Raw genomic sequence first — 24,377 nt, 5'->3', positions numbered from 1 at the left:
TTGTGTGTGCATATGTAGATCCAAGTTTTGATTCATATCATATTTCTTTTCCCTGAAGAATTTCTTTTTGTATTTTGTATAGAGTATGTCTATAAATTTTCATTTTTTGAAGATGTTTTCTTTGGGTATAAAGTTCTAAGATGGCATGTTAAATATGTACGCTCAGTCACTCAGTCGTACCCGACTCTCTGTGACCCCATGGACCACAGCCCGCCAGGCTCCTCTGTCCATGGGGTTTCTCAGGCAGGAAGGCTGCAGTGAGTGGGCATCTCTTCCTCCCGTGGATCTTCCCGGCCGTTCTTCACCACTAGCGCCGCCTGCATGTTAGATTCCTGACTCTTTTATTTACCATTCGTGATGGTTTTTAATGTCTGTGGTAAATCTTTATTTTATTCCTATGTTTTTTTCCTCTAATAGCTACCTTCACATTTTTTTTTATCAGCAGTTTGAATATAATGTATCTAGGAGTGTTGTCTATCTATGTAGTAATTTGCCCTTCTGAGAAGTCTCTAAATTTCTTGCATCGGTATTGTGATATCTGTCATGAATTTTTGAAAACTCTTGCCCATTATTTCACAATTCTCCTGCATTATTATCTCTTCTTCTGTAACTCATTTACACATGTGTGAGATTGTTTCATATTATCCCATAACTCTTGAATTCTGTTATTTTTTGCCACCCTTTTTGAGTTTGGGTAATTTCTAGAGACCAATCTTAAATTTCAGTGATTGTCTATTCAACTGTCTTCAGTCTATTGATGAGTTTGTCAAAGGTGAACTTTATCTCTCTTTTTTTATTTCTAGCATTTCCATTTGATTCATTAGTAGAATTGCAATGTGTGTTGGTCTGCTTAGGTCGCCATAACAAAATATCACAAACTGAATGTCTAAAACAACAAAAATGTATTTTCTCACAGATCTGGAGGCTAGGCCTTCGATATCAAAGTGCTGTGAGAATTGGTGTCTGCTGGGGCCTCTATTCTTCACTTGCAGATGGTTGCTTCATCACTGTGCCCTCACATAGCATTTGCTCTGTGTGTGTGTGTGCGTGTGGAGAGAGAAAAAGAGAGACAGAGAAAGAAAGTGGGCGCTGGTGTCTGTTCATCTTCTTATAAGAACATTAGCTCTGTGGGATTAGGCCTCACCCTTATGACCTCATTGGGATTAGGGCTTCAGTGTACAAACTTAGCAAGGAGGCACAATTCAATTTATAATACTCTCTCTCCTGAAATTTCTCATTTGATAGATTAAACATAGCAGTCATGTCTGAGTCTGTTCTGATGATTATTTTCTCTCTTAACACTGTGTTTTTTTCCTTGCCTTTTTGTGTGTCATGTAATTTTTGATTAATCATCAGATAATATGTGTTTAGGGGGCTTCCCTGATGGTTCAGCAGGTAAGAATCAACCTGCAAAGCAGGAGACACAGGAGACGTGGTTTCCCTTCCTGGGTTGGAAAGATCCCATGAGGAGGAAAATGGCAACCCACTCCAGTATTCTTGTCTGGAAAATCCCATGGAAGAGAAGCCTGGCAGGCTACAGTCCATGGGGTCACAAAGAGTCAGACATGACTGAGCGACTAAGTATGTATTATATATTTAACAGTAGAGACTTTACATCTGGAAATGGACACAGCTCAGGCTGTGTTAGGCTGTTAGTGAATATATGTATATGGGAAGGGATATTGCTGAGTGAATATAGTCAGTAATCAGCTGAGTTTGGATTGTCTTTATCCTATGATTACCTTCAGCGGACCATTGGCTTTTAATTCCTTTGTTTTAGCTTGGAGGCTGAAATTTCAGATGCATTTTCTCAAAATTTCACCTTTATCTTTAGCTTTAGCTTCCTCATTCATGTCTACCACAACTGTATACCTCTTCAGACTTTTTTCAGTCAACCAGTGAAAGACTGCAGTTTCATGCTTCTTGGTACTTGGTACTTTGGTGGTGAGAGAAAGGGGTTCTCCACCTCAGACAGGATCTGTTTTTAGGTGTTAGAAATATCCTTTCCCAGTGATCTTGCCTCGTCTCTTCCTGACAGCCAAACGGCATCTCATATCTCTGGCTGATCTTCCATGGGAGAGTCTTTTTGTTTGTTTGTTTTTTACCTCTCGCATGTGTTAGAAGGTCTCTGGTATTATTGGAGTAGGCTCCTGGGTCCAAGACTTTCCCAGTTTTATTTGTTCATTTGTTTTTCACCTTGCTACAGGGAGTCTACATCTTTGCCCTGGTGGTGACAGGTTTCTACTCCTCCCCCAGAAGCTTATTTCATTTTCCACAGAAGGGTTGCAATAGGACTTCATGCTTTTCTCCCAGAATTGACCACTTTCCCATCCAGGCCTACAATAGCAAGGAAGGTACTTGTCTATCTCCTGCTCTTCCCACATCTTTCTCATGAGCAGGAGATTGAGGTCCATGGGGAAGAGCCTGAACGTGTGTAAAAACTCCTGTGTCTGTAGATCTTAGGATGCTGTATCCGACTCCACCCCTGACCTTGACAGTACATCACAATTGTAGCTAAATGCATCTAACTTAATTATATGGAACCCTAACTGTCCTCTGTCACTGGTGAGCAGATGTATGTGTCTCATCTTTGCTTGACAGGGCCTGCGAGTGTGTGGATTGCTAGTGACTTTGGCTCTTTGATATGTTCAGCAAAGCTGTGATTTTGTTTACATAGGTTTTTTTTGTAAGGTTGTTGTTCAGTCATGTCTGACTGTTTGCAACCCCATGGACTGCAGCACACCAGGCTACCCTGTCCTTCACTGTCTCTCAGAGCTTGTTCAAACTCATGTCCACTGAGTTAGTGATGCCATCCAACCATCTCACCCTCTGTCATCCCCTTCTCCTCTTCAATCTTTCCCCAAATCAGGGTCTTTTCTAATGAGTTGGCTCTTTGCACAGGTAGGGTAGAGTAACACTAGTCCCAGCATTCTATGATATATCCAAGAAGAAATGGAACTTCTAATATACATCAACTTGAAAATATGTCAATAATTTTATTTGTACATAATTATATACCTGTCAGCTTATTGAGCATCCCTTTCAACTCTAGGACAGTCTGCTTCTTCACAAATTACAGGCAAATATTCCACATGAAGATCAGGAAACAGTCTGGTCAAAAATGATTACACCTGCTAGTATCCTAAGAAGATAATTTTTAGAAGGAAAATAAGAGCTTTAATGCAACTACTTATCTCTTTTTAAGTATTTGACTTTGTGATTTTGTAGAAGTAGTTGCAGTCTAAGCCAGATTTTGTCAACATTAACATGCATCAGAGTTACCTGAAAGATTTGCTAAAACACATTTTTGCTATTCTGAGATTTCTGAATCAGAGCATAATGTTGATTCTACTCTCTTACATCATTAATCATGTTCATATAAAATCTGACCCACAATATCACTTCAACAATCAGTATCAGCAGAAAGTGTGTTACAGATTTGCTACCAACAAGTGTTATTTTAATGCTGTACCTTCTGCTGCTGCTGCTAGGTCACTTCAGTCATGTCTGACTCTGTGCGATCCCATAGATGGTAGCCCACCAGGCCCCCCTGTCCCTGGGATTCTCCAGGCAAGAACACTGGAGTGGGTTGCCATTTCCTTCTCCAATGCATGAAAGTGAAAAGTGAGAGTGAAGTCGCTCAGTCATGTCCGACGCTTAGCAACCCCATGGACTGAAGCCTACCAGGCTCCTCTGTCCATGGGATTTTCCAGGCAAGAATACTGGAGGGGGTTGCATTGCCTCCTCCAATGCATGAAAGGAAAAGTGAAAGGGATGTCTCTCAGTCGTGTCCCCATGGACTGCAGCCTACCAGGCTCCTCTGTCCATGGGATTTTTCCAGGTGAGAGAACTGGAGTGGGTTGCCATTGCCTTCTCCAGCTGTACCTTCTAACTCTTGCCATTTTGGCATTATTGTTCCCTAGGTTTACTATGTTTATAATGTAATTTTTAATGAATCTTATCTACTTTATAACTGAAATCACTATCTGTTGCAGATATCAGCCAATGTACATTTGGCTAACCCTGGTTATAAGATTCAAACCAACCAACCACCTATCTATATGCTTTGACATTTATTATATAGGAGATTTGATCAAGAAAATACAAGTTTAAAATAAATACATTTTGCTTAATTTCTTTAAGATCCTTAATTTTAATGGAGGAACTTGAACCCAAACTATATCTGGAAAACAGATTCCAAGAAAACTTGGAAAATTCTAAAATATCTTAATCCTGTTATTTCAAGAGCTGCCGATAGATACTCAGTTCCAAATTAGTCTCTTTATGCTGCTGCTGCTGTTAAGTCACTGCTACCCCATAGATGGCAGCCCACCAGGCTCCCCCATCCCTGGGGTTCTCCAGGCAAGAACACTGGAGTGTGTTGCCATTTCCTTCTCCAATGCAGGAAAGTGAAAAGTGAAAGTGAAGTCATTCAGTCATGTCCGACTCTTAGCGACCTCATGGACTGCAGCCTACCAGGCTCCTCCGTCCATGGGATTTTCCAGGCAAAAGTACTGGAGTGGGGTGCCATTGCCTTCTCCAGTCTCTTTATAGACCAGGCAAAAAAAACAACAACAAAGAGAAGCTGTGGTAGCCCCATGTGTGCCATGGAGCTTTCTTTACAACTCACAGTTATTCCTCTTATGTTAGGCTGCATGGAAAAATAAGAAATCATTTATAAGTATTTTATTATATAAAAGCAAAGAAAAGGAGGTTTCCCCTGAAAACAATTCCATCAGATCAGATCAGATCAGATCAGTCACTCAGTTGTGTCCGACTCTTTGCGACCCCATGAATCGCAGCACACCAGGCCTCCCTGTCCATCACCAACTCCCGGAGTTCACTCAGACTCATGTCCATCGAGTCAGTGATGCCATCCAGCCATCTCATCCTCTGTCGTCCCTTTCTCCTCTTGCCCCCAATCCCTCCCAGCATCAGAGTCTTTTCCAATGAGTCAACTCTTCTCATGAGGTGGCCAAAGTACTGGAGTTTCAGCTTTAGCATCATTCCTTCCAAAGAAATCCAAGGGCTGATCTCCTTTAGAATGTATAGAACAGTCTTTTGGATTCTGTGGGAGAGGAAGAGGGTGGGATGATTTGAGAGAATGACATTGAAATACGTATAATATCATATATGGAACGAGTCGCCAGTCCAGGTTCGATGCACGATACTGGATGCTTGGGGCTGGTGCACTGGGACGACCCAGAGGGATGGTATGGGGAGGGAGGAGGGAGGAGGGTTCAGGATGGGGAACACATGTATACCTGTGGCAGATTCATTTTGATATTTGGCAAAACCAATACAATATTGTAAAGTTTAAAAATAAAATTAAAAAAAAAAAAAAGAAAAGAAAAGAATAAAAAAAAAAAAAAAAAGAATGGACTGGTTGGATCTCCTTGAGGTCTAAGGGACTCTCAAGAGTCTTCTCCAACACCACAGTTCAAAAGCATCAATTCTTTGGCACTCAGCCTTCTTCACAGTCCAACTCTCACATCCATACATGACCACAGGAAAAACCATAGCCTTGACTAGACGAACCTTTGTTGGCAAAGTAATGTCTCTGCTTTTGAATATGCTATCTAGGTTGGTCATAACTTTCCTTCCAAGGAGTAAGCGTCTTTTAATTTCATGGCTGAAACAATTTTGAGAGGTTTAGTCTTCTTTCTTGGAGAAGGAAATGGCAACTCAATCCAGTGTTCTTGACTGGGAAATCCCATGAACATATTCATTAAATTTTGTCTTTACAGGGAGGGAGGAGGGAGGGGGATTCAGGATGGGGAACATGTGTACACCTGTAGCGGATTCATGTTGATGTATGGCAAAACCAATACAATACTGTAAAGTAATTAACCTCCAATTAAAATAAATAAATTTAAATTAAAAAATAATGATTTTTCTGTTATAAAGCAGAATATGAAAATTAAGTAGAATTGTATGTATGCGTGATTATATCAGTTCTTGAGGATTTCTTGTATTCTTGTACATACTTTCTCTTATAAGACCCTGGAATATTATCTTCATATAAATGCAGTAAACTAGAGAACTGGGATCCAAAGAGCCTGGGAGTGTCATTTAAAAAAATTCTAAAATAGTCCCTCTCTCATATGAAATTCACAAATAAAAATATGAATATTCTTAGGTTTTCCATTCCTTGAAAGTGCTCTCCAAATAGTAAAATGTAGCTTGACCAGGCTCCTAAAAGTGTATCTGGTCTAAGACTGTGTGTATAGTTCCCAATGGTTTTGTAGTGGTATCTTGTATTTTAGCTGAAGTTGATGTCATAAATGACACATCAATAAGGAAGCAGTCCCAGGCATTTTAGATAACTTGGCAAGTTTATAAAGATGGTTGAGTTCAATTCAGTCACTCAGGCATGTCCAACTCTTTGTGACCCCATGAACCGCAGCACACCAGGCCTCCCTCTCCATCACCAACTCCCGAAGTCCACCCAAACCCATGTCCATTGAGTCCATCCAACCGTCTCATCCTCTGTCGTCCCCTTCACCTCCTGCCCTCAATCTTTCCCAGCATCAGGATCTTTTCCAATGAGTCAGCTCTTCACATCAGGTGGCCAAAGTATTGGAGTTTCAGCTTCAACATCAGTCCTTCCAATGAACACCCAAGACTGATCGCCTTTAGGATGGACTGGTTGGATCTCCTTCCAGGCCAAGGGACTCTCAAGAGTCTTCTCCAAAATCACAGTTCAAAAGCATCAATTCTTTGGCACTCAGCTTTCTTTATAGCCCAACTCTCACTTACATACATGACCACTGGAAAAACCATAGCCTTGACTAGACGGACCTTTGTTGAGAAACTAATGCCTCTGCTTTTTAATATGCTGTCTAGGTTGGTCATAACTTTCCTTCCAAGGAATAAGCATCTTTTAATTTCATGGCTGCAATTACTATCTGCAGTGATTTCGGAGACCAGAAAAATAAAGTCAGCCACTGTTTCCACAGTTCCCCCATCTATTTGCCATGATGTGATGGGCCCAGATGCCATGATCTTAGTTTTCTTAATGTTGAGCTTTAAACCAACTTTTTCACTCTCCTCTTTCACTTTCATCAAGAGGCTCTTTAGTTCTTCACTTTCTGCCATAAGGGTGATGTCATCTGCATACTTGAGGTTATTGATATTTCTCCCGGCAATCTTGATTCCAGCTTGTGCTTCTTCCAGCCCAGTGTTTCTCATGATGTACTCTGCATATAATTTAAATAAGCAGGGTGACAATATACAGCCTTTACGTCCTCCTTTTCTTATTTGGAACCAGTCTGTTGTTCCATGTCCAGTTCTAACTGTTGCTTCCTGACCTGCATATAGGTTCTCAAGAGGCAGGTCAGGTGGTCTGGTATTCCCATCTCTTTCAGAATTTTCCACAGTTTATTGTGATCCACACAGTCAAAGGCTTTGACATAGTCAATAAAGCAGAAATAGATATTTTTCTGGAACTCTCTTACTGTTTTGATGATCCAGCGGATGTTGGCAATTTGATCTCTGGTTCTTCTGCCTTTTCTAAAACCAGCTTGAACATCTGGAAGTTCAAGGTTCACGCACTGCTGAAGCCTGGCTTGGAGAATGTTAAGCATTACTTTACTAGCATGTGAGATGAATGCAATTGTGCAGTACTTTGAGCATTCTTTGGCATTTTCCTTTCTTTGGGGTTGGAATGAACCCCAAAGGGGTTCACAGGACTTTTTCCTGTCCTGTGGCCACTGCTGAGTTTTCCAAATTTGCTTCTAACTTCTTTTGGCATATTGAGTGAAGCACTTTCACAGCATCATCTTTTAGGATTTGAAATAGCTCAACTGGAATTCCATCACTTCTGCTGGCTTTGTTCATAGTGATGCTTTCTAAGGCCCACTTGACTTCACATTCAAGGATGTCTGACTCTAGGTGAGTGATCACACCATCATGATTATCTGGGTCATGAAGATCTTTTTGGTACAGTTCTTCTGTGTATTCTTGCCAACTCTTCTTAATATCTTCTGCTTCATTTAGGTCCCTACCACTTCTGTCCTTTATTGAGCCCATATTTGCATGAAATATTCCCTTGGTATCTCTAATTTTCTTGAAGAGATCTCTAGTCTTTCCCATTCTGTTGTTTTCCTCTATTTCTTTGCATTGATCTCTGAGCAAGGCTTTTTTATCTCTCCTTGCTCTTCTTTGGAACTCTGCATTCAAATGGGTATATCTTTCCTTTCCTCCTTTGCTTTTAGCTTCCCTCATTTTCAGAGCTATTTGTAAGGCCTCCTCAGACAGCCTAATTACCTTCAAGCACAGGCATTCTGTCTCTACAAAAAAACCTTATTCTTCTTTATAACATCCTACATCAGAGAAGAAAGAGATCCATAATTGCTGTGTACACTTATGTAATAATTTAAATAGAAAATAATGTTTCTTATTATGATTAGGAACATTTAGTAGAATAAAACCCTAACAAATTTACAGTGATTAAATAAATTATTAAGCAAATGTATACATCAGGGAAATATGGAGGGATTAAAAACATATAGTTTTGTTGCCAAATACTTTTGTCTAGATCCTAGCACTTCTACTTATGAGTTGTGTTATCTTGAAAGATATTTACCATTTTAAAACCTTAATTTCTTCATCTGAAAATTGAAGCTGCTGCTTACTCAGATTTTGTGTATATAGACATGAACTTGTACACAAAGTATTTGGCACAGTAATTTATTAAGTGCCAATAAACAATGACATATGATATAATAATATGACAATAATTTAATTTTTTAAATTTTTATTAAAAATTCAACCATATTCAAGTGTGTGTGTACCCTTATCAGTTTGAAATTCAGTACTTAGTGATCCACTAATTGTTTAGTAACATATTGTTTAGTCTCCATGTGTTTGTGTTTTTTTGTAGTTTTTTTCTTTGTAGTTGATTTCTAGTCTCAAAGTATTGCAGTCCGAAAAGATGCTTGATGTGATTTCAATTTTCTTAAATTTACTAAGACCTGTTTTGTAGCCTAGCATGTGACCTATCCTGGAGAATATTCCATGTGCACTTAAGAGTGCTTTCAGATGAATCTGTTCTAATGGTCTATTTAAGGGCAATGTTTCCAGATTGATTTTTCATCTGGATCATCTGTCCATTGATGTAAGTAAGGTGTTACTATTATTGTGTTACTGGCAAACTTTTTCATTTTGTAATTTTATTGTTTCTGGTTATGGCCTTGTCTTTTTCACCTAGACTATTTCCTTTAATATTTGTTGTAAAACTGGTTTGGTGGTGCTGAATTCTTTTAGTTTTGCTTTTCTGTAAAACTTTCAATTTATCTATTAAGTTTGAAAAAAACTTTTCTGGGTAGAGTATTCTTGGCAGAGTACTCTTGGCTATAGATTTTTCTTCTCTTTCATCACTTTAAATAAATCATGCCACTCCCTTCTGGCCTGCAGAGTTTCTGCTGAAAAATCAGCTGATAGTCTTATGAGAGTTCTCTTCTATGTTTGTTGTCATTCAGTTGATAAGTCATGTTCAATTCTTTGCAAGCCCATGGACTGTAGCAAGCCAGGCTGTTCTGTCCTCCACTGTCTCCCAGAGTTTGCTCAAATTCATGTCTATTGAGTTGGTGATGCTATCTAACCATCTCATCTTCTGCTGCCTCTTATCCTTTTGCCTTCAGTCTTTCCCAGCATCAGGGTCTTTTCCATTGAGTCAGCTCTTTGCATCAGGCGGCCAAAGTATGGAGCTTCAACTTCAGCATCAGTCTTTCCAATGAATATTCAGGATTGATTTCCTTTAGGATGGACTCGTTGGATCTCCTTGCAGTCCAAGGAACTCTCAAGAGTCTTCTCCAGCACCACAATTCAAAAGTATCGATTTTTTAGCACTCAGCCTTCTTTATGGTCCAATTCTCACATCTTTACATGACTACTGGAAAAACCATAGTTTGACCATACAGACCTTTGTCAGCAAAGTAATGTCTCTGTTTTTTTTAATATGCTGTTTAGGTTTGTCATAGCTTTCCTTCCAAGGAGCAAGTATCTTTTAATTTTATGGCCTGTGTATGTTATTTGTTGCCTTTCCCTGCTGCTTTTTATATTTTCTGTTTTTCTTTTTGTCATTTTAATTACAGTGTGTTTTGGTGCATTCCTCTTTGGGTTAATCCTATATGTGACTTTCCATACTTCCTGGACTCTCTGGACTGTTTCCTTTCCCATGTTAGGAAAGTTTTCAGCTATTATATCTTCAAATATATTATCAACCTCTTTCTCTTCCTCTTCTCCTTCTGAGATGGTAATACTAATATTAGTGCATTTTATGTTGTCCCAGAGGTTTCTTCAACTGTCCTCATTGCTTTTCATTCTCTTTTCTTTTCTCTGTTCATCACCAGTGATTTCTACTACTCTTTCTTCCAGCTTTCTGTTATCTATCATTTAGTCTACACTTGATTCCTTCTAGTGCATTTTCATTTCAGCTATATTTTTCATCTCTGATTGTCATTTATATTTTCTAACTTATTAAAAACTTCTAACTTCTTTTGTTCATCATTCTCCTCCCAAATTCTTTGATCATCTTTACAATCTCTACCTTGAACCTTTTCTCAGGTAGATTGCCTAGCTCCACTTCATTTAGTTCTTCTGGGATTTTTATCTTGTTCCTTCATCTGGAACATGTTCATCTGTTGCTTCATTTTGTCTAAGTTGCTGTGTTTATTTTTATGTATCTAATAGTTTGATTATGTTTCCTGATCTTGGAGAAGTGACCATTTGCAGGAGGTGTCCTATGTGTCCCAGCAGTGCACTCCCTTCTCATCACCCAAACTATATGCTCTAGGGTATCTCCCTATCAGGACTGTGCGAGTCTTTTAGTTGTGGCAGGCTGAATATGTGGGTGGCCTATTAGGCTTGGTTGAGCCCCGGTCTGGTTGATTGCTTGGGCCTGCCTTGTATGGAGGCTGCTGGCTATTCCACACAGGGGCCTGGTCATAAGGTGGCCAGCTGCAGAATCCAGGGTGTCCCAAGGCTGTTGCTGGCTCACTGATGGAAAGAGTTAGAGTCCATAGACTTTGGGGCTGAGGCCCACCCACTGGTGGGTGAAACCTGGTCCTGGTGTTAGTGCAGGATTACTGGCAGGCAGAGTCAGACCCTGGACTCTGGTTCCAGGGTCCAGGAATCCCAGAGTTGATATCAGGTTACTGGTAGGAGGGGAGGGGGCAGTTCCTGAAACAGGTGGATAGAGGCTCTTGGGATGTACCAGAGTTTGCACTGGCCTGCTAGTGGGCTGGGGTCCAGCTGGTCCCAGGGCAGGGTTTGACCTACTGTGACAGATTAGGACCACAGGTTATAGGACTGTGAGTTTCTGGCATCTGTTCTCTGCTCTCTGAGACGTAGAGCTGGGCCCTGGCCCTCTGCTGGGCAGGGCTGTGTGCAGAGGTTGCTGTGGGTTCAGGAAGTCTTTAAGCACCCTGTGTGCTGACAGGTGGAGCCAGTCAACATATTAATGGACATAGTTGTGTCCCAGTAAAAGTTTAATTATAAAAAATCAGGCTTCAAGTCAGATTTCTTCTGTGGGACTTAGTTTGCTGACCTGAGTTAAGAAATTCACATATAAAAAAGTTTGAAATGTAATTATAAGTTTTTGTCCTCATTTCCCCTGAAAATCACAGAGGGTGGAAGAATTTGGCTTTACTTTCTATGGTAGGCAGAATGATGCTCCCCATCCTCCAAAGATCACCATCTCCTAATTCTCAGAACTTTTGCATACATTATCTTACATGCCAAAAGGCACCGTGGTTAAATAAAGGGTCGTCAAATGAAAAGATTATCCTGGAATATCTAGATGGGCTTGAAGTAATCTTAAGTGTCCATACAAGAGGGAGCCAAGTGTTATACTGTTGGATCTGAAGATGGAGGAAGCAAACATGAACCAAGAAATGAGGGAAGCCTTTAGATGCTGAAGAAAATCAAAGGAAACAGATTCACACCAAAGACCCCTAGAAGCAGCACAGTGCTTCCTCACCCACTTTAGACCGCTGACTTCCACGGTTCTAGAGCAATGTAAGTGTATTGCATTGAGCCACTAAGTGTGCCATAATTTCCTGGAGCAAATTTGCTGGAGGAAATGAATATATTTGCCTTGTTTTTGGAGTTTGTATTTGTGTGTGTGTGTGTGTTAATCATTAAATGCTAACTGCATCATAATAGTTTTAAAGTTAAAATAAATAAATTTATATTTAAAAAAAAGTAAAAGAAACCTTGGCTGAAAGGTACTTGGAAAAAGTCTCCCTATTAAAAAAGGGATAAAGTTCTGAATGAATAAAGGGGTAGTGTTCTATCATTCCTGGCTTTACCATGTCTTTGTTCTAAAAGTCTCTCTCTACTGATCATTAAATTTTTGGTACTTTTCATATTCCAAATTACTCTACATCTAAAAAAAATTTTAAACAGCTGAAAAAAGATCTAGGCATAGGATCACATAGCAATAAGCTAATATACCATTTTAATTTTATGTATTGTATCCTAGCTTTGCTAAGTTATATAGTTGTAGTTTACAGCTTCATATGCGGGATATTTGGAAAACAAAACACTCACAGTGATATATAATTCTCCACCATAAATCTGTAATAAGTGTATTTGATCACTGTTGTCAGAAGACCGGAGTTTGAATTCAGTTGTGCCGTTGTTTTCCAGTGGCCTTTAATTCTTCCAATATCTTGAGGAAAACCAAATGATAGTTCTCATCAAAGGCAGGAAAATGCAAAGGATGGATAGAACCAGGGAGGTCTGAATCTCATCTCACAACTGCTCACATTGTATCAGTCTCTTTAATTCTCTAAGTTTGTAGTCACCCTGGCTAAATTTTATTTCCACATTAAGCACTATTATTTTATTATCTTGTCCTCTCTGAGTGTATGTAGAGACTTTGAATGGCCTTATATTTTAGCTAGTGCTTGTATTTTCAGTAAAAGTACCTCTGGTGGTAGTTTAGTCTCTAGATTGTGTCCAACTCTTGCTACCCCATGGACTGTAGCCCACCAGGTTCTTCTGTCCAGGAGATTTTTCAGACAAGAATACTTTTTCAGGCAAAAGTACCTCTTTGTTGTTGTTGTTGTTCAATCACTCATTTATTCCAACTCTTTGTGACCCCATGGACTGCAGCTCACCAGGCCTCCCTGTCCATCACTAACTCCTAGAATTTACCCAAACTCATGTCCATTGAGTTGGTGATGCCATCCAACCATCTCATCCTCAGTCATCCCCTTCTCCTCCTGCCTTCAATCTTTCCCAGCATCAGGGTCTTTTCTAATGAGTTAGCTTTATATCAGGTGGCTAAAGTATGGGAGCTTCAGCATCAGTCCTTCTAAAGAATATTCAGGATTGATTTCCTTTAGGATTGCCTGGTTTGTTCTCCTTGCAGTCCAAGGGACTCTCAAGAGTCTTCTCTAACACCACAGTTCAAAAGCACCAGTTCTCCCGTGCTTAGCCTTCTTTATTGTCCAACTCTCACATTCATACAAGACTATTGGAAAAAACCATAGTTTTGATTATACGGACATTTGTTGGCAAAATAATGTGCATGTGCAAGGGCTGTATATGGAAGCTTGGCTGGAAGCTAGGAAGGTAGATTAGGCTTGCTTGAATGTTCCAAAAAAGCACAGTTATTCTTTCCAGAGCTTAAAATGAAAGGTTAATTTTGTTTCTTTTGAATGATTCTCTTTAAATGATTTAGAATTTCTTACTAGAATGTACTGTCATTCACTCATTTTGGTCTCTCTAAAACATGGATCATTAACCTTAAAACCATAGAAGTATAATAATGGAGTGAATAAGGTTTAAATGTTTGAATACCAAACTGTCTTGTAAAGTCTGAGTGCAGATGCTTAAGAAAGGTATTTAAAATTCCCCCAAAATGAGGGCAGTGTTTCAGCAGAAATCAGAGTTCCTTATAGCTGCACACATCAAATTTTCTGTCCTGTCTTCATTGTAAATTTGAAGGACTTTGGGGGGATTTTTTTTTGAGAATCTTCGGGAGATTTTTTGAGAGCCTTAGGGAGGCACACTTCCATGGCATTGATTCCTGGTGACTGGAAATGTTCACATTCTGCATCATTTAGACATTGAGATCCATGCTTCAGAATGTGTGATAGAATAAAACAATAAATTCTGTATCTTCCTTTACCTTTGGGGACTCTAAAGTTAGTTTTTAAAGATTTTCCAGTTTTCCATGGACTCTTATGATACCATTCTATGGCCTAGAAATATTTCATATTAAGGCAAAGTCACTATATATGGCGTGTACTGGTGGCTCAGAGGTTAAATCGTCTGCCTGCAATGTGGGAGACCTGGGTTCGATCCCTGGGTCAGGAAGATCCCCTGGAGAAGGAAATGGCAACCCACTCCAGTATTCTTGCCTGGAGAATCCCATGGACAGAGAAGCCTGGTGGGCTACAGTCCAGGGAGTTGCAAAGAGTCGGACACGACTGAGTGACTTAACTTTCACTTTCACTTTTTCACTATATATGGAGATGTCTCTACATGTATGTCTCTAACATATTACAGGGCAGATTTATGAGATCTCAGCATGTGAATTAGTCACATTTTGCTTGTGTGTCGTAAAGCATTTGGGTTAAGCTGGCTTCTACAAAAGGACCACCCAATCTTAGCAACTGACCTTACAAGCTGCTATTAATTCCAAGGGGAAAATTAATCAATACTTTAATGAATGAGAGTTATTTGCATTACTAAAAATGTATCAGCTACACAAACTGCTTGATGTGACTCTTACAAAATCAGTCTGATTCTGTTAGTAATTTGATAAAAACCTGGAGTCAGTTGGTTCCAGATCAAGTGTCAGCGTAGTCCCTAGCCCACTAGTTCAATGCCACCTTCTGTGGTATTACTCTGTTCTGTAAAACAGATGTTATGATTTACTCCAGACATCCTGCATTTCATTAGAGATTGAAGTAGCCCATTGGTTATCTCATTCACTTCATGTTCAATGAACCAATCAATGGATTAAACTCATGTGGTCTGTAGATTCTGATCCTATTGTTAACTTTTACTTACAGGATAAGCTTTAGAATGTCATTACTCCCATCATGCTTAAAGTTTTCTCTTCTACACAGTGGGTTTCTCTGCTCTTTATATTTATAGATGAATGCTTCTAAAGTCCATTCCAATGAGACAATTATTCAACATGCAACAGTTTTCAGATGTTATTTCTCTTTATACAATATTTTTCTTAGTATTGAAAAGTTTGGTTTCATATTTAGCTAAAAAAATAAATAAATAAACAACCCTCTGGATGAAGTTAAGCTGATTTTCTCTTATTGTTTTATTAAGAGTTACAAACTGATATTGAGACTGTTTATATATACACAAAGATAATAGAAACTGACTGACTACCCTCTTATGAGAGGCAGAAAACCAGAAGTTTTGGGTTGCCATGTCCTTGGTGTTTCCATTCATGGGATTGACCATAAACATGGTTTAGGTAGTTAGATAGATAATTGGACAGACTTATCCAGACATCCAGCCAACAGTCCATTCAGGGTTTTCTATTTTCCAAGCACTGTGTTTCTACTCTGTTTCATTCTCTGCAATTAGATTACAGAGATTAATATGTGACAAATCCTTCAGTGGCGCACACTTTGAATGTTGTGCTTCAAATTAAATAAACTGCTAAAAGTCTTCTTGTTCACTATATTTTTCTGCACTGTTTTTTTCCAGTGAGATTCTTTGTGCTGTATTTAATCTTTTGTGTACTATCCGGTGTTATTGGATGAATGAAATGATTATTTCCTTTTACTCATAATAATTATAACAAATAGAGATTCACTAACACTTATTGGTTATAACATTTTAATTTATATTTTTAAGTAAGGCACAGTGGAATGAGACATAAAAGATCAGCTGTCTTCCTTTTCTTTTGTCTCTTCACTCTTTTCTCCTACTCCCTAATTATATAAATCACTTCCTTCATTTCTTACCTTACTCTTCTAAAGATAGAAGTGATATCAAGTGGTAGTGTGAAACAGAATACATAAATGTGGTCATCACTGAGGGAGACCCAAGTTCAAGTCACTTTTTTCTTTGAAAAATATAAAATTGTGTTTTCAATCAAGAATTATGATCCCTTCACAAAATTGCATTTAAAAATATTCATATAAAACATTTATGTGCAAAATTTTATGCTGCAGGGATTGTAGCAAAATTAATACATTTTCAAGCTTATTTCATATTTTCTCCAAATTATTTTTTAGGTTTGCTCTTTGCACTTAGGTAGGAGTAATGGTTTATTTCTTGAACGCATGAAGAGGAAATGAAAAAGCTTTAATTGGCAGTCACAAATAACCTAGAATTCCTAGAATTATTAATAGTTTGGACAATTATTATTTTCAGCCCATCTCAATTAAACACTCTGTTGTTGAATTTAATATTAAATAGTTAATAAACTTTTAAGAATTTGTAACACTTACACATAAAAAAGCATACTAAAATTTGTAACACTCCAAATATTAAAATAAGTGTAATAAGCCTCTGAAAAGTTAATTAAAAATAATCTATCTTGAAGACATATTGTTATTTTCTAATAATATGGGTTGTAAGATCTAAATAAATATATGATGAAAAACCCCTTTATGTATTCTATTAAGGTTTACTGTATTTAATTTTTGTGAAAATACTTACTTTTAAAATTATGAGATTTTCTTTTTATTTTAAATGCTCAATGGTATGATGATGTTCAACAGTTTATGATCATCAACACCAGAAGGAATCACATTTTAAATATAACTTTTTAAAATTTTCTAATACATTAAGAATAAATTCAGAATAAAATATCATTTTGCTATTATAATCTGTCTAATTTCTGGAGTAGACTTAATTGCAATAGTAGAATTAGTTGCAATAGTCAAATAGAATTTCACGTGATATTATTGCATTGTTTTCCTCATTATGTCTTCCTAGACTTTATATTCTACTGATTTCACACCCCTTTTCAGTAATGTGCTAGATGGATTAAATCATTTGCAAACTCTGAACATATTTTTTCAATTAATTAATTAATTTTAATTGGAAGATAATTACTTTTCAATACTTTGTTAGTTTTTGCCATACATCAACACGAATTGGTCACAGGTATATATGTGTCCCCCCCATCCTGAGGCCCCTTCCCACCTCCCTCCCTACCCTATCCCTCTAGGTTGTCCCAGAGCACCAGCTTTGGGTGCCCTGCTTCATGCACGGAAGTTACACTGGTCATCTATTTTACATATGGTAATATGCAAGTTTCAATGCTATTCTCTCAAATCATCCCACCCTTGCCATTTCCCACTGAGTTCAAAAGTCTGTTCTTTACATCTGTGTCTCCTTTGCTGTCTTGCATGTAGGATTATCAGTACTGTCTTTTTAAATTCCTTATATATGCATTAATATACAATATTTGTCTTTCTCTTTCTGCTGCAAAGAAACGAACCCATTTTGAGTGATATGTGGCTTTATAAATTTTCTTTTTTTTCTTTCTTAATAGGCCTTTACTGAATTTGAGGTTGAGCAGCATCAAGAATGTGCTTATGATCACTTGGAAGTATTTGATGGAGAAACAGAAAAATCACCAGTTCTTGGACGACTGTGTGGGAACAAGATACCAGAGCCCCTTGTGGCTACTGGAAATAACATGTTTGTTCGGTTTGTCTCTGATGCATCTGTTCAAAGAAAAGGTTTTCAAGCCACACATTCTACAGGTGAGTAAATTAGGTGATGCTTCTCTTTTCTGAGTAAGTACCAAGTTTCTCTTCTAGTGAAGGTAGGGTATTTCTAACAGGATCAAAAGAAATCCGACTGAAACATTGTCTGAAATATTTGAGAACCATGTAGCAACCTATCTAAACATCTTTGTAGTTGTTGTTTAGTCACCAAGTTGTGCCCTACTCTTTGTGACCCCATGGTCTCCTCTGTCCATGGGATTTTCCAGGCAAGAATACTGGAGTGGGTTGCCATTTTCTTCTCCAGGGGATATTCTCACCCCAGGGATGGAACCCACATCTCCTGCCTTGGAAGGCAGCTTCTTTACTGCTGAGGCAAAAGGGAAGTCCTATCTTTGTAGCTCAATATTAAACTAAGATCATGGCATCTGGTCCCATTATTTCATGGCAAATAGATGGGGAAACAATGGAAACAGTGACAGACTTTATCTTCTTGGGCTCCAAAATCACTGCAGATGGTGACTGCAGCCATGAAATGAAAAGATGCTTGCACCTTGGAAGAAGAGCTATGACCAACCTAAATAGCATATTAAAAAGCAGAGACATCACTTTGCCTACAAAGGTCCATCTAGTCAAAACTATGGTTTTTCTAGTAGTCATGTATGATTGTGAGAGTTGGATTGTAAAGAAAGCTGAGCACTGAAGAATTGATGCTTTTGAACTGTGGTGCTGGAGAAGACTCTTGAGAGTCCCTTGGACTCCAAGGAGATCAAACCCGTCAATCCTAAAGGAAATCAGTTCTGAATATTTATTGGAAGGACTGATGCTGAAGCAGAAGCTCCAATACTGTGGCCACCTTATGGGAAGAACTGATTCAATGGAAAAGACCCTGATGCTGGGAAAGATTGAAGGCAGGAGAAGGGGACGACAGAGCATGAGAAGGTTGGATTGAATCACTGACTTCAATGGACATGAGTTTGAGCAAGCTCCAGGAGTTGGTGAAGGACAGGGAAGCCTGGAGTGCTGCAGTCCATGATGTTGCAAAGAGTCATACACAACTGAGCTACTGAACTGAAACTGGAACTGGATCTTTGTAGCTGTTGCACTAATTAAAAGAAACACAGTAATTTGATCTGATTCATAATCAAGAACTGAGCTGTCAAGGAAGCCCCGAAGATCAAGAAAACTATCTCTTAATATTTATAAGGTGTATTCCATGTTAATTTTGGCAATCTGATTTATGTATTTAATAGATAGAATCTGTAGCTTGAAACTGAAAATTTTTGTTTTTGCTAAAATCCTACATGATTAGCTAACTTTCATATTAATATTTTTATAAAATGTGGTATGATCAAGAAGAACTACCTTAAATATTTATATGGTATATTCTATGTTAACTTTAGAAATTCAATTTTTATGTTATATTTAACAGATAGAAATCTATAGCTAGAAATTCAAAAATTTTGTTATTGCTAAAATCCTAATGAGTGACTAAAAGTTTTTGCTTTACCTATTAGCTAACTTTCACATTAATATATTTTTGTGATTCAAATTTTGAATTCAACTCTCTGTTTACAGAGCCTACCTTTTCCTCTTTTGTTTGGTATGCAATACATCTTTTTCCTAACCCTAATCCCTAATTTAACCCTTACAGGTTACAGCAATAATGGAAGTTTTTAAGAAATAAAATATAATTTAGACAATGAAAAATTTTAGGCAAAAATGTAAAATAACTTTTAATTTGGAGCAAATTTAACAATATATTCCGTTAAGTGCAGTGAGTGTCCTTTAAAATCCTTCAGTTGAAATATACACTCACTGAAGTCGCTCAGCTTATAGCGACACCTGGTGCCAGGCTCAGTGCGTTCACTGCTGAGACCCCAGGAGAGATCTGCCGCTTCTGTCGTGTCCAGCGCTTTGCCACAGCACTCCACTCCAGTACCCTTGCCTGGAAAATCCCATGGATGGAGGAGCCTGGTGGGCTGCAGTCCATGGGGTCGCTAAGAGTCGGACAGGACTGAGCGACTTCACTTTCACTTTTCACTTTCATGCATTGGAGAAGGAAATGGCTACCCACTCCAGTGTTCTTGCCTGGAGAATCCCAGGGATGTGTGAGCCTGGTGGGCTGCCGTCTATGGGGTCGCACAGAGTCGGACACGACTGAAGCGACTTAGCAGCAGCAGCACCGTAGCCAGGGGATTCTCCAGGCAAGAATACTGGAGTGGGTTTCCGTGCCCTCCTCCACGGGATCTTCCCGACCCAGGGATTGAACCCCAGTCTCTGACATCTACTGCTTTGGCAGGCAGGTTCTTTACCACGAGTGCTACCCCTTGGTGTAAAAAAAACAGTCTACAAATTAATCCATAAAAAAAATTTAGTGCAGTAATGTTTGTCATGCTCTCTTGATTATTGTTTTCTTTCACTTTTATTCTATTTTAGAAATAATAACTTTATTCTATTGTTTAATTTTATTTTCCGCTCTAGTATATTCTGCTATGAGCAGATTTATATTGAAGTCTATGTATGTATTTGTGAGAAAGTGGATTTTATCTGATTTATGCTAGTAATGACTGGACTCAAAAATAATACAATGTCATTATTTCTCATCATTAATATAAATATTCTGGTTTGAGAAAAATCTTTCATGGATTAAGAATATTCCATATTAATGAACTTTTTATGCCTTTGACATTTACTCTTTAAATACTTCTCTGATAACTTATCACATGTTGAAGGAATAGAAAAATTGAAATCTCATTACTTGATCAATATTTTTCTGACATCATAGTGTTAATGGCATAATTTTTTAAATAATCCTGGCTGTCACAGTTTCTAAGAATGGAATGTAAAAATATGCTTCAAAACTCTTGAAACAGCTGATAGAGTATCTTCAGTTTACTCACCTATAAATTCCTCTTCAGTTCAGTTTAGTCGCTCAGTCGTGTCCGACTCTTTGCGACCCCATGAATTGCATCACGCCAGGCCTCCCTGTCCATCACCAACTCCCAGAGTTCACCAAAACTCTTGTCCATCGAGTCAGTGATGCCATCCAGCCATCTCATCCTCTGTTGTCCCCTTCTCCTCCTGCCCCCAATCCCTCCCAGCATCAGAGTCTTTTCCAATGAGTCAACTCTTTGCATGAGGTGGCCAAAGTATTGGAGTTTCAGCTTTAGCATCAGTCACTTACTTTTATAGTTTCTCTTTTTATCTTTACCTTTACCTTAAACTTCAAGTTTTCTTGCAACTATAAAACTCCATGACTCCTTAATTTACATGGCTTCTGCTATAGACGCTATTTCTGTGTATGTATTACCATTAAGAATTCATTGGTAGGCTCTAATTACATTATCACAGAGATCATATATTGAAATCCAATGGTATATGTAGCATGCACTTGATATTTCAGGCACATACATACACTTAACAACTACGTACACTGAGCTCTCAAAAGAGCTATATGATGTAGGAATTATCTTTATCTTCAGATAAAGAAATTTAAAATCTGAGACATTAATGTGCAACAATTTCTAAAGTTCAAACCTGGGATTTCATCCTAATTCTGATTGTGTCCAAAGCTCATGTACTTTCTACTATGGTATATTTTCTCTAAACATAACCATTTTGGACTAGGAAGAAAACCAATACAAAACTGGATAACTGTTAATTGAAACAATATGTAGAGATTGAATGCTTCCTTATAGAAATGCTCTGTCCAAAGTAACCAACGGACTAGTTTCATTTTACTTTACTGTTCATTCCATATCCATTCAAATACCCATGTAAGCAGCCTCACTATTATTTTGTAGGCAAAACATGCCTTGGATATTGTTTGATTCAGTCCTGTCATCTCAGAAATGAGGCTTCTGAGGCTAAAACTTAATGACAACCAAAGTAGCACAAAAAAATAACAGCTGGAACTAGAATCCTCTCCCAACTTCTACTTACTTGTGCTCTTGTCAAAATTTTTGGCATTATCTGTTTCTTTCTCTTCTTCATGTGTAAATTGTTACTGTCACTTAACTAGTTATCTTTGAATTTTGGGGGTAGATTTATTTTTTACTGGTACTCTCAAGTAGCTATACAAACTGAAATATTATGTACTGCTTATTATTTATTCCTTTGAAAGCTTTCTCTTTAACAAGTTTATTTATTCCATAGTCTTTCATCAGATATTTATTTGGTACTTTAAATAGACACTGTAGAGTATTAATAATTCATAGCAAAACAAATGGGAATTTTATGGGAACTTATGAGAAAATAATAAGAGACCCTGGTTCGATTCCTGGGTTAGGAAGATCCACCAGAGAAGGAATAGGCTTTCCACTCCAGTATTTTGGGGCTTCCCTTGTGGCTCAGCTGGTAAAGAATCTGCCTGCAATGCAGGAGACCTGGGTTTGATCCCTGGGTTGGGAAGATCTCCTGGAGAAGGAAAAGACTACCCACTCCAGTATTCTGGCCTGGAGAATTCCATGGACCATGTAGTCCAGGGTTGAAAGAGTCAGACACGACTGAGCGACTTTCACTTCATTTCATGAGAAAACAGGGGCTTCCCTGGTGGCTCAGCATAAAGAATCTGCCTGCCAATGCAGGAGATGCAAGTTTGATCCCTGGGTCAGAAATACACCCTGGAGAAGGAAATGGCAACCCACTCCAGTATTCTTGCCTGGAGAATCCCATGGACAGAGGAACCTGGTGTACTATAGTCCATGGGGTAGCAAAGAGTTGGACACAATTTAGCAACTAAACAACATGAATAATGACAATGAGAAAATAGAAGCAATATCTACCTTTTGACAGCTATAGCCTGAGAAGTTAAATTTAAGATTTTCTGTGGGTTTTTGTTAAGACAGTCAAGTCCAATACTGCTGCTGCTGCAAAGTCACTTCAGCCATGTCCTACTCTGTGTGACCCCAGAGATGGCAGCCAACCAGGCTCCCCCATCCCTGGGATTCTCCAGGCAAGAACACTGGGGCGGGTTGCCATTTCCTTCTCCAATGCATGAAAGTGAAAAGTAAAAGTGAAGTGCTCAGTCGTGTCCGACTCCTAGCGACCCCACGGACTGCAGCCTACCAGGCTCCTCCGTCCATGGGATTTTCCAGGCAAAAAGAGTATTGGAGTGGGGTGAAGTCCAATACTACATTTGTTAAATTTGCTAAATGTATAAGGCATTTATTCATTATTTACTGCTTTCTAGAATGCATGTAATTATTATTAATGGGCCCTGAAGTATACATTTTAATTTGCTTGAACATATTTATATTTCTATATACAATTTTAATTATATCCACAAGGAAAGTTTCTAACACTATGAATTTTGAAATTAGGTGAATATAAATATTAATGTTGCTTTATGGTTTTCCCTTTTTTTTCTTTTTACAAGTAATACATTCCAAATCCGTGGGAAATGGACTTTATTGAAAAAGGTGCCATTTTCCTCTGAAGGTGGGTTCAAATTCTAAGTCCAAATTTATTTTAATCAGGTAAAAGAAATGGTATTATTAAATAAACTATTGAAGAAAAAAATTCTTTAATTAAAAAAAGTATCCTGTGTATTCTCTCAGAAGATAAGGCTATAGTACAGGAAAAGAGGAAAAGTGTGGAAGAAAATATTGTAAAACACTGCATGTCTGGCAGGACATTTTTCTGCAGCATAAAGCATCATCATAATTGTCAATGACATTTAAAAATTAAATAATATACTATTCAGCACCTTTGAAATTATGTTGATAAAACTAAATTAAATTATAGTTCTATGCCTACTAAAAGCATTTATTGGTCAGATTACAGGCCCTCATAGGAACTTTACCAGGAAATAAACAAATGTCTTTCCAAATTAAAATTATGGTCACCCTTTCTGAAACAATTTAGGTCAGTCTTAATTGTAGTTTAAGTCACTTGAGTATTGTCATTTTCTAGAAGTTTTCAGTAAAATCAAATAATGAAGTTTTCAGTAGAATGAGATAATCTGAATCTCACATTTCAGATTCACAAGGGCTTTGTTAAGTCTCTTTTTCCCATTTTGTTCAAATACTTCATTTCCTTCTTGACTTCTGTTCTGAACTAGGTCCCTCAGAGAATTGTTTCCTCTGGATCCTGGTTTGTTTTGCTAACTTGTTTCTCCAAAGTAGGCATACAGAAGCCAGCACCTCTCCCACAGTTCACCTCTTCCTGCTCTGTGGAATAAAAGTAATGCAAGTACTGACAAGTGTAAACAAAACAAATCACTCAATTATATCAAACTTTGAGAATAAAGCAAATTTATTAAGTATTTGTAAATGGAATTACATTGATTTATACATTTATATAATGAATTCAGAAATATTGTCACAAAATATTTTACTGGCCTTCAAAAAGATAATTCTTCATTTCTGAAAACAGATTAATAGTGCTTTAAATTGTTTTTCAATTTTTCTGGCTTTTCTTTTCATACCTGAGTGGATCCCTAGAAGTACAGATGATGGCATTTAGATGTTCTCGCTGGAAAATAATAAAATGATGGTAGTGTATTCTTAGGTGGCTTTTCCTGCGTGCCAGGTATCTTTCAATAATTTCACATATATTTCAATAATTTCACATGTATTAGCCTACAGCTCCAGAGATGGCAATGGCACCCCACTCCAGTACTCTTGCCTGGAAAATCCCATGGATGGAGGAGCCTGGTGGGCTGCAGTCCATGGGGTCGCTGAGGGTCAGACACGACTGAGCGAC

The 24,377-nt window shown here is 38.1% G+C and overlaps 1 protein-coding gene across 2 annotated transcripts in view; it reads left to right on the top strand.

Moving 5' to 3' along the window:
- Positions 1–24,377, top strand: part of TLL1 (tolloid like 1) — a 324,523-nt gene that overhangs the window by 288,013 nt on the left and 12,133 nt on the right. For both annotated transcript variants that reach the window (XM_025268229.3, XM_025268228.3), the window contains one exon: positions 17,495–17,708. In XM_025268229.3, coding sequence (XP_025124014.3) covers positions 17,495–17,708 — 214 coding nt within the window. The remainder of the gene's footprint in view (positions 1–17,494; positions 17,709–24,377) is intronic.

The sequence above is a fragment of the Bubalus bubalis genome, chromosome 17, assembly GCF_019923935.1.
Source record: "Bubalus bubalis isolate 160015118507 breed Murrah chromosome 17, NDDB_SH_1, whole genome shotgun sequence".
Lineage (NCBI taxonomy): Eukaryota > Metazoa > Chordata > Mammalia > Artiodactyla > Bovidae > Bubalus > Bubalus bubalis.
This window is presented reverse-complemented; position numbering and strand designations above follow the sequence as displayed.